Below are 17,655 nucleotides of genomic sequence, written 5' to 3'. Positions count from 1 at the left end.
GCTCTGTCACTCACCTACTGGGTGACTTTGAACAAGTTGCTTAAACGTCTTGGAGCTCCAGTTTTTTCCCATTTGTGAATGGCGATGCTCACGACCCCTTTCTTGCCTGAAGACTAAATGACATAATATACGTCAAGCACCAGCACAGCCCCTGGCACCTCTTTGGTACTCATTAAAGCGATAGTTGTTGTTCTCAGAAATCAATTGAAAGGTATTGCAGTAATGTGTGATGGAGTGGCAGGTGAGTCACACCAGTAGGACACATGCTTGAGTGGCTGCAGGAGACTCTGGATTCAAACTGACCTGTGTCCAAGGCGCTACCATGTGGGACCTTGGGCAAGTTATAAGTCTCCTTGTGCTTGAGTTTCTTCATCTGTATAATGGGAGAATAAAAACACCTCCCCGCACGGGTGGCAGGGAGGTGGGGCACAGCCTGGCTCAATAAGTATTGGCTTTTGCTGGCGAGGCAGGTCCCAGCAGTATGCTTTCTGAGCATACTGCTCAGAAAGTGCACGAGGCCTGTTGTGTGTCAGGCCCTGTGCTGGGTGCTTCTTAAGCTGAAAGGAAAGACCTGGCCTGTGCCTTCCTGGAAGCCAATGACTGCGGGATGTTCCCTGTGATCGCAGAAGTGCGTGCCACGCGCTGCAGCTGCGTGGGGGAAGTCGAAAATTTCCCTGGGCCAAACAAATTCACGAAATCCTCTCATGTTGGGGACTCACAGAATCAGCTTCTTTTAACTTCTAGCTTTGTCAGTATGAGTGACAGTCACAATACAGGTGTCCTGAACCATTTTACTTTTGTGGGTTTGGGGGTTGGGCTGCATCTCTTAAAAGAATATGGAAAGTTCAGATAGAAGAAAATAATCACAGATAATCCTATCACCCACTCTGAACCCCATGGAACATTGCTGGTTCCTTACTGAGATCATACTGTGAATGGGACATAAATGTGCCTTTTATTCACCATTCATCTAAAACATTTTCCTGGGTTTTTTTGGTTTGTTTTGCTGGTTCTTTATAACATTTTTAATGGCATGCTATTATGCTGTATGGATGTACCATAGTTAATACAATAGTTTCCTGTTTTTATTTTTCACTCTGTAAGTTATAGTGCATTTTGGCCTGCATCACATTCATTCATCAACCAATATTTATTGGGCACTGTCAATGTCCCAGGCAGAGCTGTAGACGCTGAGGATGCAGTTATGAGTAAGACAAAGCCCCCTCTCGGAAGGGCTTACATTCTGGTAGGCAGGAAATAGATCTATTGAAGAAAAATAGGAAAGGAAACGAATAGACAAAGGTTCTGGGAAACCCTCTCCCAAGAGGTGATCAGAGCAAAGCAGGTCGTTTTGATTTTCTGAGGAAAAAAAAATGTTCCTAGAATCTTTTTTTTTTAATTTTATTTTTTTATACAGCAGGTTCTTATTAGTTATCCATTTTTCCTAGATTCTTAATTCCTAGAAGTGAAATTATCGAGTCAGAGATGTTTGAAAAATGTAGGGCATTTGAGGCATTTCGCCAGCTGCTTTCCAGAGCTTCAGCTGTGCTTAATTCACTGCATCTCCAGAGTGACATATTATACTTGAATTTTTATTTATTTTTTGCTAATCTGATAGTTGAAAGTTATCTCACTGTTTTGGTTTGCATATCTCGGGTCGCTGATGAGGCTGAACGCCTATTCTGTAATAAGTATTTTAGCCACTTGTACTTCCTTTCCTGTGAATTGTTCGTTCCAGTCCTTTGGGCCACATTGTCTGGTGTGTCAGGACAAGGACTGTGAGTAGTGGACGTCCCGGCTTGTCGGGGGCCAGGCTTCCTCTCCATGGAACTGAGAAAGGCTTTGTTGAGAAAATGGGTTATGCGGAAGTCTCTATCAAAGGCTGGGAAGAATGTAGTTCTGACAAAGGGTCGTTAATCCAGGCAGCATGGCATAGTAATCATTGCTACTATTTACCGGGCACTTTCTAGGCATCACTATTAATCTCATAACCCTGCAAAGCATGAAGAATTGTCCCCATTTTATAGATGGCTCAGAGGCATAAAGGGACTTGCCTAAACACACACCCACTGAGAAGTGGCTCCTGTGGGATTTGAACCAGATGTAATGTGTCATGCTTCTCATAGAAGACCCAGTAGCAGGTAAAGCAGGTAGAATGTGTATCAGTGTATACATAGACATTAAGTCCACTGGATGAGGTTTGGCGCAGATCTGCAGTTGAACTTGTCCCTTAATGAGCAGCAGGTGGGGAGCCCATAGGAGTGTTGTGAGGACTTGGTGGTACCACAAGTTGATGAAGATGAATGGATTCGTGTTCCCTTTCAGACTAAGGGAGAGAGTCAAGACAGAGGCCAAGACAGACGTTAGAGCAATCAAAGGAAGATCAACTGATGTATATAGATTTGTGGCTTTGGAAAACTTGGAAACAGCGGTTTGACTTAGTGACAGCCTGGGTGAGCGATTGAGGGAGGCCTGCAGAGGTGTGAAATATGGTGCTTAAGGGTCCATACTTAGAAGGTATAAGGACGAAATCCCTTAACTCCCCGAAATCGTTGCAACCACTGGCCCTTCTTGTCACAGAAACTGAGTGTGCCTCCTTTCAGTGGCTACTTCTGTAAGCTGTTTTCCCATCCACAGACCATGGCTCCTTGGCCTGAGTTGGAAAATGCCCAGCCTAACTCGGATAAGTACATCGAAGGGGTCGCCGGTCAGCAGTCCACCACACCCGCAAAAGGCAAGGAGACCGGCAAAAGTACGTGCCATCCCTCCAGCCCTGGGCTGGCCCCCTGGGAGGACACCAGGAGACCCAGGCTTGGTGTCTCATTCCTCATCGTCTTCCCTGCTTGTTTGGGCAGATGACACCGACACCCCTGTCACCAAGATTGAACTTCTGCCCTCTTATTCTACCATGGCACTGATAGAGGAGCCCACAGTGGTGGAAGACCCCTGGAACCTGCCCGAGCTTCAGAACACGGGGATCAAGTGGTCAGGTAAACGAGGCCAGCCGGGGCAGGCGGGAGGGGACTGCCCGTCGGCAAGGGATTGAGGTTACCAGCTTCACAGCGTCCCCTCCTTCGTGTCGGCCTCTCCCTTCCATTGTTTGAGCAAAAGTCCTGGCTAGGGGATGCCACCCAGCTTAAGAGTCAAGCATCCTGTGATGACCGGGGGATGTTTTTGTTCTTTCATTCGTTCATTCAACAAATGTGGGCCGGCACCAGGGTTATAACCAGGCCAGACCCTGCGCTGATCTTTATAATCTATTTTGTGCTGAACCAGGTCCCAGGTACTGTTCAGTGCTGCAGATGCAGCAGTAAATAGATGAGGCCCTGCCTCTGAGAGCCCCGGGGGTTGGGGGAGAGGAGTCCCCTCACCTAAATGTGGGCATCAGGGAAGGCTTGCAGAAGACAGACTCTACAGACAGAACAGCTGGGGTGCAGGCAAATGCTGTACTTCTTTTCCAGGCAGGGTGTGAGGTCTGTGCGGATCAGACAGCTGGGAGGGTAAAGGAGCTGGGAGGAAGTGAGAACCACTTGAACAGTGAGCGTCGAAAACAGCCACCAAGGAGGTAGCCTCCCGGGCTGTATGAGAGCCCAAGCCGTCCCAGATGGAGTCTGCGATGGCTGCCTTGCGGCCACTTTGTAGAAAGTATTCTGTGCAGTTCTGAAGGTGCTTAGGACAGCCATCATCTCTGACCCCACGCTTAGCAAGGGGCAAGTGCTCTTAACGGCTCAGCAGTGACCCGGGTTCAGCCCAGCACAAGCCTTGCCCGGCTTGGCCTGTGTGTGCCCCAGGGCCCACGGGCCCCTCCTCCCAGAGCCAAATGCTTTAGAGACATTTCACCACAGGTTTCAATTAAATGGAGTACAGTGGTAATTGCTTTGAAAACTGCAGCTGTGGACACGTCCCATCTCTAGGTCTTGTGATCCATAGGATGACAGCTGCCTGGCTGGGAGGGAAGGTGGGGGAGTTCCGAGCTCATTGTCAAACTTCTCAGTGTTTCGGACACTAAACGCCTCCATGCCTTTTCCCCTCCCCCAGAGAGAGACACAAAAGGGAAGATTCTCTGTGTCTTCCAAGGGATTGGGAAATTTATTTTACTTCTGGCATTTCTCTACTTCTTCGTGTGCTCCTTGGATGTCCTCAGCAGTGCCTTCCAGCTGGTTGGAGGTATGGATGGAAGAGGTCAAAGGTCTGGGTTGGGGGTGGTGTTCTCATTGAATTTGGTTTGGAAAGTCACAGCTCAGCAGGCCCCCTCCAGCTGCAGCCTCCTGGAGTATTTTAGGACTGGAAGCCACCTCAGATCATCTTGTGAAGTCATGCCCCCATTTTACAGAAAGGAAAACTGAGGCCCACGAAAGAGCTATGACTGGCTGGCTGAAGTGGCTTAGGCCAGAGCCAGGGCTAGAGCCAAGGCCAAGCGATCAGCTCCATGTGTTTGTCTAGGAACACTGGACAGGAAGCTGTTTGACCTAAAGGTTTATCTGAGGGATCCGTGCTGTCTTTGGGCTTCCCCACCTGAGGGGATTATTGAATAAGAGTGTTCCTAGGCTAAAGCCACTGCTAAAAATCAAAGCTGGCCCTTTGCTGGAGAAGGATAGGGGTCCTGTGCTAGGGGATCTGCATTCAGAGCAGTTGCCTAAACACCTCCCACCACTGAGTGTGGCTGTGGAGGGTGAGGGGACCTGGAAGTGCAATCACCATACGCTTGGTCACCTGTGCATCCCTGATGGGTGACAACAGTAAGAGCCAACACTTTGAATGCCTACTGAAGTAGGCACTTCCAGGGGCATTGTCTTAACCATTCCATCCCAAAAGTCCTTCCCACTTACAGAGGAATAGGCCAAGGCTCAAGAAGGTCACCGCCCTGCACTGAGTTTCACAGCCATAATTGGCATAGTGGGATTTAAACTCAGATCTGGTGACATGGAAGACCATAGGTTTCTGCACCCCTTGGTGCCTTTCTTGAGAACTCATCTTTGTGACCTGGGAGAACTGGGAAAGTGTGAGGAGCAGACCGACTTGCTGGATGCCACTCTGGTCCCCCTGGTCCAAGGCAGCATCAGTAAGGGGCCTTGCACTCTATCTCAGACAAGTCATTCCACTCTCCATTCTCTGGGCCTCAGTCTTTTTTAACCAATGTATTGGAGGGTGGATTGATGGTCTTAGAGACACATTCTCAAAAGTGACACTCCCAGAATTCAATTATAGGCTGGGGCTAGGGGCTGGGGTCTAAGGGGGTAGATAGAAAAGAATGAGAAGATCCACTTGGGTAAATCTTCTGAATTGGGAATATATCCCAGAGACAAGAATGAGGGCATCAGGAGATGCACTGGCACTCATCAGGCCAAGTACAGAGTTGAGGCCATGTTCATGAAAAGAGAAGACTAGAAGGGGACTTGCTGATGAAAGTGGTTGAAGGATGGGAGGGTGTAGGGTGAAGGAACAAGAGGAACAGGGGTGGATGGGGAACTAGGTCACAGAGGCAGAGTCAGGGCAGCAGAGAAGCACTGGGGAGAAGCCCGAGGAAGCAAGATGCCCAAGATAAAAGTCTGGAGGCTGGTACCTATGGCCAGCTGGTCTTGACCGGAGACTTCTGTTACTCAGCACCCACCTAACCCCCATCACGTGGCCATGGGTTTGTTTTTCAGGGAAGGTGGCCGGGCAGTTCTTCAGCAACAACTCCATCATGTCCAACCCTGTGGCGGGGCTGGTGATCGGGGTGCTAGTGACTGTCCTGGTGCAGAGTTCCAGTACCTCCTCGTCCATTGTCGTCAGCATGGTGGCCTCCTCATGTGAGTCAAGAACCCATGAGCCCAGATAACATTTCAGGCATTTCCCTGTTCAGCTGGGGAGGCTGGGATTTACTCTGAATGTATCTGGGCTTATCACCATTACCTTCTTATCTTGTCTAACTGTGATGTGTTCAGCTTAGATCATAGGCAGTCTCCTGTTTCCCTTCCCATGGCTGAGTCTGAAAATTGGCCCCAAAGCTTGAAGACTCAATTCTGAATTCTCTAGAACTGTGTTATCCTGTCCAGCAGCCACTAGCTACATGTGGCTATTTCATTTCATTTATTTATTTATTTATTTATTTTTTTGCGGTACGCGGGCCTCTCACTGTTGTGGCCTCTCCCGTTGCGGAGCACAGGCTCCGGACGCGCAGGCTCAGCGGCCATGGCTCACAGGCCTAGCCGCTCTGCGGCATGTGGGATCCTCCCGGACCGGGGCACGAACCCGCGTCCCCTGCATCAGCAGGCGGACTCTCAACCACTGCGCCACCAGGGAAGCCCCCTATTTAATTTTATTTAACCTTAAATTCAGCTGCTCAGCTGCAAGAGCTATATTTGAAGGGATCGGTAGTCATATGTGGCTAGCGGCTGCCATATTGGACCACATAGATTTAGAACATTTCCATCACCGCTGTCAGGCCTAAGAATAAAACCATGTAATCACATCACACACTGGCTTTGGGGCAACTGAGCTTGGGGAGCTGACGTTCCAAACTTGATCCTGTTCAACATTTGCCCTCGCTAAGTTGAGACAGACCCTCTGGGGTGGACAGTTTGAACTGGTTAATTTTCAGCCCAAACCAGCATTTTAGCTAAAATTAACTAGACTTTTGGAGGCCAAATTAGAAAAAGTTATTCATTACTTCTTCAAAATACTTTCATATGTTAGAACATGTGGCAATATATTAATTTTGTTAGAAAAAGAAATTATTCTGCCATAAATTTGCCATAATAAATACACAAGTCCTTACACATTGTTTGTTGGTCTCTTTTAAGCTACCCTTGCATCTGTAATAGGGAGGACAGAGGAATTTAGAAAGAAACTTTTAAACTGGGTCCACAAAAGGGCTTTATGGAGACTCTGAATTCCCTGTAATTAAGTGCTGAATTTTTTTTATTTCACACTGTTTGATTTTATTTTTAATCCATAGGAATTAGAAATTAAAACTGAACAATATTTTACAGAAAGTAAAATTTTTTACTTATTTTTTGGTACATGTGCATTTTTCTATAGTGAGCTGTCCAAGCTTTTGTCAGATTCACAGCGAGGTACAGACCCTAAAGAGGTTAAGAACTGATGCTTTAGGGATTTGCCAGCCTGAATGTGATTGGCTTGCCTTGGGCCACACCAGGAACACGGCCAAGCTGCCTTCCTCAACTTACTAACTTGATAACTTACTCTTTTCCACCCTCCAGTGCTGAACGTGCAGGCTGCCATCCCCATTATCATGGGGGCCAACATTGGGACCTCCATCACCAACACCATTGTGGCGCTCATGCAGGCAGGAGACCGGAGTGAGTTCAGAAGGTAGGAGGCACAGCATCAGCCTTTGCCACCACCCGTTGGGGTTGACCAGGTTGTCCTAACTACCGTTAACATTAGAGCATGTTTCTTATCCCTAGACCTCTTTAGAAATAGACACAGTGGAGTATGGCTGGGGTTGGGATCACATACTTATCAGTTGATTAAACTCAGCTCCCTGATATGCAGCGCTGGGGTAATAGTATCTGTCACTGCCGTGTTGTCTAAAGGAGTTAACACAATCATACAGATAAATGCTTATCAAGGTGCCTGGCACACAGTCAGGGCTGCCTGAATACAGGCAGAAGCTTGACCTGTGGTGTAAAACACGGCCAGTTAGAATAGGATTTACTGTCTCACTTAGAAATAATTATTACCTCCTAAAGCTTCCATTTTTGGCCAGCTCAACCCATGCCACTTTTTCTTCTTCACTCACATGCCAATAAAAGGCAACATAGAGCCTTTGTGAATGTGTAAGATCTAAAAATGGGGCAGGATAAATACAGGCAAAGGAAACCCTTTTCTTCCAAAAGTTTCATGTGAAAATTAAGCACATTTCCCAGCCTCTCTTCTAACTGGTGGTGGGCTTTTTCCACAGCTTGTTAAAATAGAGAAGCAATCCCCATCCAAAAAAACCAGACACTCTAAATTGAAAAAATATGTGCCCCAAATGGTCATATCATCATTATTTACCAAGATATGGAAGCAGCCTAAGTGTCCATCAAGACATGAGTGGAAGAGTGATGCACACACGCACACTCACACGCACACACACACACACACACACACACACACACACACACACACAATGGAATACTACTCAGCCACAAAAAAAGAAAGAGATTTTGTCATTTGCAGCAACATGGATGGACTTGGAGGGCATTTTGCTAAGTGAAATAAGTCAGACAAAGAAAGACAAATACTATATGATACCACTTATATGTGAAATCTAAAAAATACAACAAACCAGTGAATATAACAAAAAAGAAGCAGATTCACAGATATGAGAACAAACTAGTGGTTACCAGTGGGGAAAGGGAAGGGGGAGGGGCAAGATAGAAGTAGGGGAGTAAGAGGTACAAACTATTAGATATAAAAGAACCTGCAAGGACGTATTGTGGGGAATATAGCCAATATTTTATAAGAGCTATAAATGGAGTATAACCTTTAAATATTGTGAATCACTGTATTGAACACCTGTAGCTAATATAATATTGTACACCAACTATACTTCAACTGTGGCATCAGACATCTGTGGCATCAGACAAATGACTGGCTGGCTGGGGGTCAGCTAACACCATCCCTCATCCATGGGTGGCAGTGGATGTCCTCAGAGACATTCATTTTCCCTCAACCATGGCTAAAGTCTGGACCCTGAAGAAATGTTCTGAGGTCTAAATAATAATACACGTTACCCAGGGTGTTTGCTAATTTGATCTTCTCAAGGAGCTAAGCAGACTTTTCTCTGCCCCATTTTATTAACATAGGAACACAAAGAGGTTAAGTAACTTCACTGAGGGGCATAGCTGGGACTCGATCCAGGTTTTCTTATTGGAAATTTTGGGTTCTTTTCACTGTTACGCTAACTTTTACCTCTGGATGTATAAATACACGATCTATGGAAGTGCCTGCGCATAGGAATATAATTGGCTTAGCTCACCCCCTGTTTGGGATATTTAAATAGATTGCTTTCAGTAACATCTTTGGAAATGTGTATTATTCTTTCCTGGTAATTTTTTCCTGGGTAGATTACTGTATCAAACACACCTATAAGGCTCTTTAAACATTTTGCCAAACTACAAAGAAATATTTGTATCACTTTGCATCAGCAGTGTATGAAAATGTCTTAAATCACCCTCTCCAGGAAGAATAAGTTAACTTTGTAAAATATTGTAAAATATTAGTTAAAATGGTATGTGAAAATTTGTACGTGCAAATAAATAAATTGCAAATTTCTTTTATTACTGGTGAAGTTAAGCATTTCCCCCTACATGTTTAATAGCTTCTGTCCCTTCATGTCCCATCTTCTATTTGTTTTGGGTATTTCTTGACATGCAGAGTTTTTTTAAAGGAACATTTTTTCATCAAGGGAAAAAAAACTATAGAGTTTTTTTTTAATCTGGAGATAGGTAAGATGGAATTCACGAGGAATCAGTGAACCTTCTCCGGTAGATGCAAATTGTAGTATATATTAGCTTTGTTTTCTGTAGAGACTGTTCAAATATTTGATCAAAGTCTCAAGATCTTACAGTTAAGAATTCAGTTGTATAGAAGGCTCTGATGGTAACCTTCATACTGGCCCCCGCCTTTCCAAAATGAAGGTCGTCTTCCATATGCATGATTTGAAACTGGTCTTGATGAAGTTTTCTCAAACAGTGCTCCATGAACTAATAATTGCAGCCAAAACACATCTAGTTCCCTTTTCCCCAAGCAGAGCAAACTGTGTGTACTGTCTGATCTGGTGGGAAAGGTTCTGCCGGACAGTGGGAGACAAGGGTCCTGGACCCAGTGCTTCTGCAGTGGTCTTCAATTCCTGCGTGCTCGCTGGCCTTCAGTTTCCTCATCTGTTGAATGGGGATCTTCATACCACTCACTCTGGGGTTTGCTGTGAGAACAAAAGTGAGACTGTACGCCTCTATGCACTCAGATAGGTGGCACCTGGCCGGTGATACAAGTGATGACCTGCCTAGATGGTGCCCAGTCGCTTGTTGACTAATCTGGCTCGGGATGGGGTTCGCCTCCTGCAGGGCCTTTGCAGGGGCCACCGTCCATGACTTCTTCAACTGGCTCTCTGTGTTGGTGCTTCTGCCTCTGGAGGCTGCCACCCATTACCTGGAGCGCCTGACCAACCTGGTAGTGGAATCCTTCAACTTCAAGAATGGAGAGGATGCCCCGGAGCTTCTGAAAGTTATCACAGATCCCTTCACGAAGCTCATTATCCAGGTAACTCGCCTTCCTGCAGAGAGGGAAAGGCCCCAACACCCTCCCCTGCTCCCCCCTCACCGGGCTGGGATGGAAGAGGTGGATGAGGGTCTGTAAAAACTGCCCTTTGGCTGCCTCTGAAAAAAGCCAAGGGAGGCAGAACTTCAGGGACACCCGATGAGATGGAGTCATTGGCCTTTATTATCTCCTTGATTTCAACAAGTGTATCATCTTTATTAGGATGGGGGCAGGTGGTGGGGGTGAGCGCTTCTCTAGACTCAAGGACTCTCTACTGGACACCTGGGTGCTTTGTTCCCACTACTGGCCTCGGCACCCGTGGGCTCACTGATTCAAGTAGCACCCTGCTCCCAGCCAAAGAGGAAGGGTTTACTGCCTTTCCTTCCATCTCACCCCTCTGCTCACTAGGGTCTGTCCATATTATTGAAATAAATGAAAGGAGGCTTTGTGGATGTTGCCTTGGGGAGAAGGAGCCAGTTTGGACCTTGCCCTTTCACTCTTACCTTCTGTTTTTCTTCTGTCATTCAGTCATCTGATGAATATCTACTGCATGCTTCTTAGATACGGGTTCATTGTTCATACAATCATTCATTTATTGAACACCCACTGACATCTGGGTGCTGTGCTCTGCCCTGAGAGTGTAGATAGAGTGAGTCCCAGCTCACGCCTTCAGTGCAGTTCACACCCTCACAGTCCGGTTCACATCCTCAGCCCCTTTTAACAGCTTAACATCTGTCCCACATCAGTTCTGAGAACGTGCTGACTCTCTTCTGTCCATTGCTTTCCTCAGCTGGATAAAAAAGTTATCAACCAAATTGCAATGAATGATGAAACAGCCAAAAACAAGAGTATGATCAAGATTTGGTGTAAAACTTTTACCAGCATGGTAAGTTTCTGAGAATATTGCTGGGTGGGTGAATGCTTGGGTCTATACTTGATAAAGCAAGATCTTGCATTTAGATTGGGCATATAAAAGGTAAGGGGAAAGAAAAATCAGGGATTCCTGAAAAATCAAAACTAGCCAGTGAGAATCCTTAAGTCCTCGAATGCTAGATGGGATGGACAGACATTATACAGTAGGACAGACAGAACCAGCCCACATCATGGACCCATTATTCCTGGCTTGTTATTCTCATGTCTCCTGGCTTACCTCTGGCTGCCTCCTTGCTTGCATTTATGGAGGGACCCATGGAAGCAATTCACATACTTACGGTGCACGAATTGTTATGGGTCTCCCCTGACGCCTCGCATTTCCTGCCATTCCCCACCAGAAATGAGTGTTATGGACTATACATAGCATTTCTCATGTTTGCCACTCAGACTGAGAGGAATGTCACCGTCCCCTCGCCTGACAACTGCACCTCTCCTTCCCTCTGTTGGACGGATGGTTTGCACACCTGGACCATCAAGAACGTGACCCACCAGGAGAACATTGCCAAGTGTGAGTGAAACTCACAGAGTGTCAGCTGCCAGGACAGGCTGTCTGGGGTGATGATAGGTGTTTCCTCTCTGTGTGGAGCCCCAGTAAGTGAAGGAAAGAAGGGCAGTGAGATTCATTGAACGCCAGTCCTACACTGGCCAATGAGCTGTGAGCTTTCACAGCAGAGGAAACTAAGGCTTAGGGACAGGGGACAGGCCCAAGGTCCCCCCGTAAGGGGCAGAACTAGGACTTGGTATTCAGTTCCTCTTTCAGTTCCAGACGGATTCAGAACTCCTCAACAGATACCAGAGTGGTCCTTCTATGTGCTTCAGTATCCCTTTGGCAGTACCTCTAGGGAGATGACAGCCTGATTTGAAGGAGATGTGGGGCACACACAGAACACATTCACCCTCAAGTCATGAGTCCCTATGGTCCAGCAGGCCCCATATAGCAGGGCTATAGCACTGAACAAAGCAGTGCGCTTGCATGATGCTCCAGTTCTTTAAGAAGCTATACTGTTGCCTCTGGACTCTTTTATGGCCCTGACGTTAGTTCTTCTAATTATTTATTCCTTATATACCCATTTGCATATCTCTGCTTCTCCTCCTCTCTGTGCATCCCACATTAATTCTGAGCCATATACCTTAATACTCCAGTTGTGCTTTACCTCACAGAATCAAGTGAACGTATCACCTCCCGTGTTCTAGGTTCTATACATCCATTGATATAAGCATGTTTTTCTGGAATCATCATGGGGACACACAGGGATTTTTAAAAAACACAAAGAGTTTGATAATTAACAATAGCTCCCACTCTGACTTGCCCATCCTACCCCACCTTGCTCCTCAAATACTTTGTTGTAGGCATCCTCATTATCATGAGTAAAACACAACATGGGATTTAGAGGCAGAAGAATGGGGCTGGAAACCTGGGTCTGCCCCTGGATTTCACTACATCTTCACCCTCATGAGGTCCCATCGGCCAGAACATAGCCTCAGGGCTACACTTAGCTGCAAGGGAGGCTGGAAAGTGTGGTCTTTATTCTGGGCTGCCTTGCTGTGTGTCAAGCTGACAACCAGGATTCTGTTGCTCTGAGATGGAAGGATGCTGGGGAATAAGTAGCAATCTGCGGCTGTCAAGGGTTCCATGCCCTCCTAATGAGGGCATTCTGTGGTCTCTCCAGGCCAGCACATCTTCGTGAATTTCAACCTCCCGGATGTTGTCGTGGGCACCATTCTCCTGGTAGTCTCCCTGCTGGTCCTCTGTAGCTGCCTGGTCCTAATTGTCAAGCTCTTGGGCTCTGTGCTCAGGGGGCAGGTAGCTGTTGTCATCAAGAAGACCATCAACACTGGTAAGCACACTGCCCCCCATTCTGGACCTTCTAGGGGATAGTGTGTCACTGTGGTCCCTCCAGGGGCGCTCCTTTTGATTCTCCTCTAGCAGTGGCCTCTGCATGGAGTTTCTCTCTGGGCTTTGATAAGTTGCGGAAGTTAAGATGCCACTCACCTTGAATCTTCCTTAGTGTCTTGGTTGGAGCCTGGGAAGAAGGCACAAGCTTCCATCAGATGTTTGCAAGGTCCTGAGAGAGAGCCAGCTCATATCCAGAGAGCTGTGAGATAGGCCTTCCTTCCTGGCAGTTTCCCTGTTTGCCCAGGACTTTACTGGGTCTGTCAGGATACCTTAGGAAAAGGTTAACAGAAGTCCACCATGGTCCCTACTTCCCTTCGACTCTTGGGAAGAAAATGTGGTTCTGGATAAATACGTCAGCATTTTGAGGCAGGCAGTCAGACTCCATTGCTGAGAATGGCATCCTGGCCAATGAAAATATACCCTGTAAACTCTCCCTGTGAAATGGGGCCGAGGATATCTACCTCTCAGGGTTGTCATGAGGGTGAGCTGAGTACCCGTGCCCTGGATGCTTGCCGGCCGTGCGGGGCCTGATCCTGTGCTGGTGGTGCCGAGGGTGGGGTCTATAGGGCTTCCAAGCTGCTTCATATCCTCACTGCTCTTTTAGGTGGAAACAAAGGTGGAGGGTATGCAGTGTTGGGAGACCAGGACAGGAGGAAAGATAGAGGTCTGAATGCTCCAAGTGCTTTGTCGTTATTCAGCTGCTGTAGCAAATTCTTGTAGGCTGGGTGGCTTAAACAACAGAAATTTAGTTTTTCACAGTCCTGGAGACTGGGAGGTCCATGGTCAGGGTGCCAACACAGTTGGGTTCTGGTGAGGACCCACTTCCTGGTTTACAGATGGCCGCCTTCTCACTGTGTCCTCACATGGAAGAGAGAGTGGAGAGGAAGCAAGCTCAGCTTTCTATAAGGGTACTAATCCACTCATGAGGACTCCAACCTCATGACCTAATCACCTCCCAAAGGCCTCACTTCCTAATACAATCACATTAGGGGGTCAGGGTTTCAACATATGAATTGCGGGAGGGGGGAACGACACAAACATTCTGTCCATAACAGATTGGTTCAGCATTTAGAACTCCAGTGAAATGTATTTTTGTCTTCATAACACGTACCCACATCCTTGGTTCTACCATCTGAATATGCAAGGTGAAAGGATGCTGAAAATCCAATCTGCAATTTCAGACTTGGTATGGGGTGGGGAGGATTTTACACAACTTGGTATGGGGTGGGGAGGATTTTACACAACTCTGGCCAAGCTGTGCCCCCTGGGTCCTGTGGAGATGCCAGCTGGGCCTCCAACCCATGCCTTCCCCAGAAGGATTGTGACGCATCTCTTATCCTCTGCATTCCAGATTTCCCTTTCCCCTTTGCCTGGGTGACTGGCTACCTGGCCATCCTTGTGGGGGCGGGAATGACCTTCATCGTTCAGAGCAGCTCTGTGTTCACGTCTGCTATGACCCCTCTGATCGGTGAGTTTCTCCCTGGGTCTCCATCTGGCTGACATTACCATCTTCTGTCATCCTCTGGGGCTAATTCTGTGGGCTTTGTATTTTCACCCCCCCCCACCAGGTATCGGTGTGATATCCATTGAGAGGGCGTATCCACTCACGCTGGGCGCCAACATCGGTACCACCACCACCGCCATTTTGGCCGCCTTAGCTAGCCCAGGCAGTACTTTGAAGAGCTCGCTCCAGGTCAGGAAATGCTGCATGGGGCCGGGGCTCTGTGGGTGGGATCCAACCCTATCCATGGTCTTGTAAGCAGATGGTGTTTAACCAAGAAACCAAGCCAGGCTTTTCTCTGTTATGTCCAAAACTGTGATGTGGAGAAGCCACGGAGAGACAGATTTGAGAACAAAGCCATCTACTCTTTAGAGTGGTAGTCAGACTCCCATCACCAGTGGTTGTTTAGACAAAGGTGGGGTGGCCATTTTACTAGAGGTGGAATGGGTATTCAGGAAGCATAGATACCACTTCCCGTCTCCTTGCCCTCCTCTTGGTGGACTCTGACTGGGCGCTGGGAGGTCACCTGTGTCTTGAGCCTGGCATTGAGAAGAATCAGGGGGACCTGCCTTGCCTGGATCAACTAGATGCCCTTGGGCAAGATGACCTTTGGTGTTTGAATCACTGTGCCACCATTTACACATGAAGTGCCCTTAGGTGACCTAACGTTTGAGCATCAATTCCCTCGTCTGAAAAATGGGAGCCATAATCCCTATCTCGTTAGGATTATTATAAGGATCTGATGAGGCACTGTCTAAAGCCATGCTATTGATAGAAATATAGAGTGAGTATAGAATATGTGAACCACCCACAGAATCTGAAATTTTTTAGTAGCCACAGTTTCGAAAGGTAAAAAAGGAACAGGGAGATTAATTTTAATAATGTGTTTGATTGAACCCATTATCATTTCAACATGTAATTGATCTAAAAATATGGTGATATTTTACATTCCTTTTTGGACGAAGTCTTTGAAATCCAGTGTGTATTTTATGCTTATGCCACATCTCAATGGATCGTGGCTAATGTATCCTACAGGGCTGGTCCAAAGCCCTTAGCATCATGCTTGGTACCTGGTGGGCACACCTAGCAAAGTGCAAAGTGCATGGCCTCTGGAGACAGGCTACCTGGGTTTGAATCTCATCTCCCACCTGTGTGACTCTAGGAAAATAGCTTGACCTCTTGGTGCCTCAGTTTCCTCCTACATGAAATGGAGATAATGTTGCCAACTCAGGGTATTTTTTGAGGATTGAAGTAATCCATAAAAGTGCTTGGAATTGTCACCTCCCCCATAGTAAGCGCTCTATAAACATCAGCTGCTGCTGCTATTATCTTTATTAACTGTAGCCATCTTTCCTTGTCTCTCCCCTCCCTGAAATAGGGCCACTGAGCCAAGAAAGCCAGCTATCTTGCACACCTTTCCTTCTGCCCCACCAGCTCTTAACTGCTCAGCTGGAAGCAGCAGTGTCAAGGCACTGGGTGGCAGCGGGCACATTCATGAAGTTCATTGTTAGATTTGGCCTAAAGGACTTCAGGCCCTGAAAACTGAACTGTGATTCAGCCTGTCACCTCCCTTGCCCTCCCTCGCCCTCCCTCCCTTACGCCCCCACCAGACACATAGTAGGACCTCAGGTAATATGGGTCCCACTCTGGGCTGAGCTATGAAGACGAGGAAGACTCAGGCCTCCGCTGCTAGATGACGCCCTCTTCTCCCCAACCCCACTGTGCAGCAGACCCGTTCACCTGTCCAACCTCTTGCGTTTCAGATTGCCCTGTGCCACTTTTTCTTCAACATCTCAGGCATCTTGCTGTGGTACCCAATCCCGTTCACCCGCCTGCCCATCCGCCTGGCCAAGTGGCTGGGCAGCATCTCAGCTAAGTACTGCTGGTTTGCCGTCTTCTACCTGGTCACCTTCTTCTTCCTGATCCCTCTGGCAGTGTTTGGCCTCTCGCTGGTGGGCTGGCCAGTGCTGGTGGGTGTGGGAGCGCCCATCATCTTTGTGGTCTTTCTGGTGGTGGCGGTCGGGCTCCTGCAGTCCCGCTGCCCGCGCGTCCTGCCCCACAAGCTCCATAACTGGAACTTCCTGCCGCTGTGGATGCACTCGCTGAAGCCCTGGGACAAGCTCATCACCATGTTCACCAGCTCCTGCCAGAGCCTCTGCTGCCGTGTCTGCTGTATGCTGTGTGGCTGCCCCAACTGCTGCCGCTGCAGCAAGTGCTGCCGCGACAGCACGTACTGCCGCGGCAGCAAGTACTGCTGCTGCAGGAAGTGCTGCCGCTGCAGCAAGTGCTGTGAAGACCTGCAGGAGGTGCAGGACGTCCCCATTAAGTCTCCCGAGGCTTTTGCTAACATGGCCATGGACAAAGAGGCCCAGGACAGGGTCCCCAAGTCCGAGGTGGATGCCTTGGGCACCAAAACCATTTCCAGCATCACAGCCTTGTAGGTAGGAGCTGCCTGGAGGCCGCAGGAGGACCCCACCTCCACCTCTTCCTCCACCTCGGGAGGATTTGTTCCCCGTTGAGAAATGACATCCGTCCCGACTCTCATTCCCTGGCCCAGCGTATCAGCCCGCACAGTAGTTTCATCTCAGCCCCATGCTCCCTGGGTCTTCCAGGCCTGGAAAGGCGCAGAACAACACTGAAAGAGAATTAGATAGTGAAACCTGGCCAGAGAGGTGGTCACACCTGCTGCCACACACAGCTGGGCTGGTCAGTAGGACTTTTTTTCAGACCATCCCCTTGCAAAGGAAAAGCCCCAAGGGTGGAATTGATGGCAGCTTCTTTGTCAAAGGCGCATATACACGTACACTTTTCTTTATTATGATCCAGCTCAGACTTCTCTGTTTTACCAAAGACCAGCTTCAACCAAGAGCAGTAGCCCCATGTGTCCCAGAGCCGCCCGATTCAGGGGAAATGGTGTAATTGTCGGGGACTTGGGGTGAAGACCATAGATGTGGACCTTTCCCCCTTCTCAGTGCTCCCCACGTCCCCTGTCAGGGTTTTCTCACCCGGGCAGGGAGGGTTAGTCCCAGTAGTTTACCTGCTGAGCCCTCAAGTTTCCAGGATGGGAGCCACA

The 17,655-nt window shown here is 47.9% G+C and overlaps 1 protein-coding gene across 1 annotated transcript; it reads left to right on the top strand.

Annotated features, from left to right (window-relative positions):
- Window positions 1-2,635: 2,635 nt before the first annotated feature.
- On the top strand, window positions 2,636-17,023 carry SLC34A2 (solute carrier family 34 member 2; the record flags this gene model as incomplete). Its single annotated transcript, XM_082653825.1, has 12 exons — window positions 2,636-2,752; window positions 2,856-2,990; window positions 4,039-4,167; window positions 5,649-5,792; window positions 7,206-7,317; window positions 10,059-10,254; window positions 11,042-11,137; window positions 11,572-11,692; window positions 12,855-13,022; window positions 14,433-14,549; window positions 14,650-14,774; window positions 16,346-17,023. Exons 1-12 carry the CDS (start codon window positions 2,641-2,643, stop codon window positions 17,021-17,023), a joined length of 2,133 nt encoding a protein of 710 aa, XP_082509951.1. The 5' UTR covers window positions 2,636-2,640.
- Between the last annotated feature and the right edge of the window lie 632 nt (window positions 17,024-17,655).

Source organism: Grampus griseus, assembly GCF_964374135.1.
Source record: "Grampus griseus genome assembly, chromosome: 4".
NCBI classification, from domain to species: Eukaryota; Metazoa; Chordata; class Mammalia; order Artiodactyla; family Delphinidae; genus Grampus; species Grampus griseus.
The sequence above is the reverse complement of the archived record's forward strand: the minus strand, read 5'-3'. Positions and strand labels throughout refer to the sequence as shown.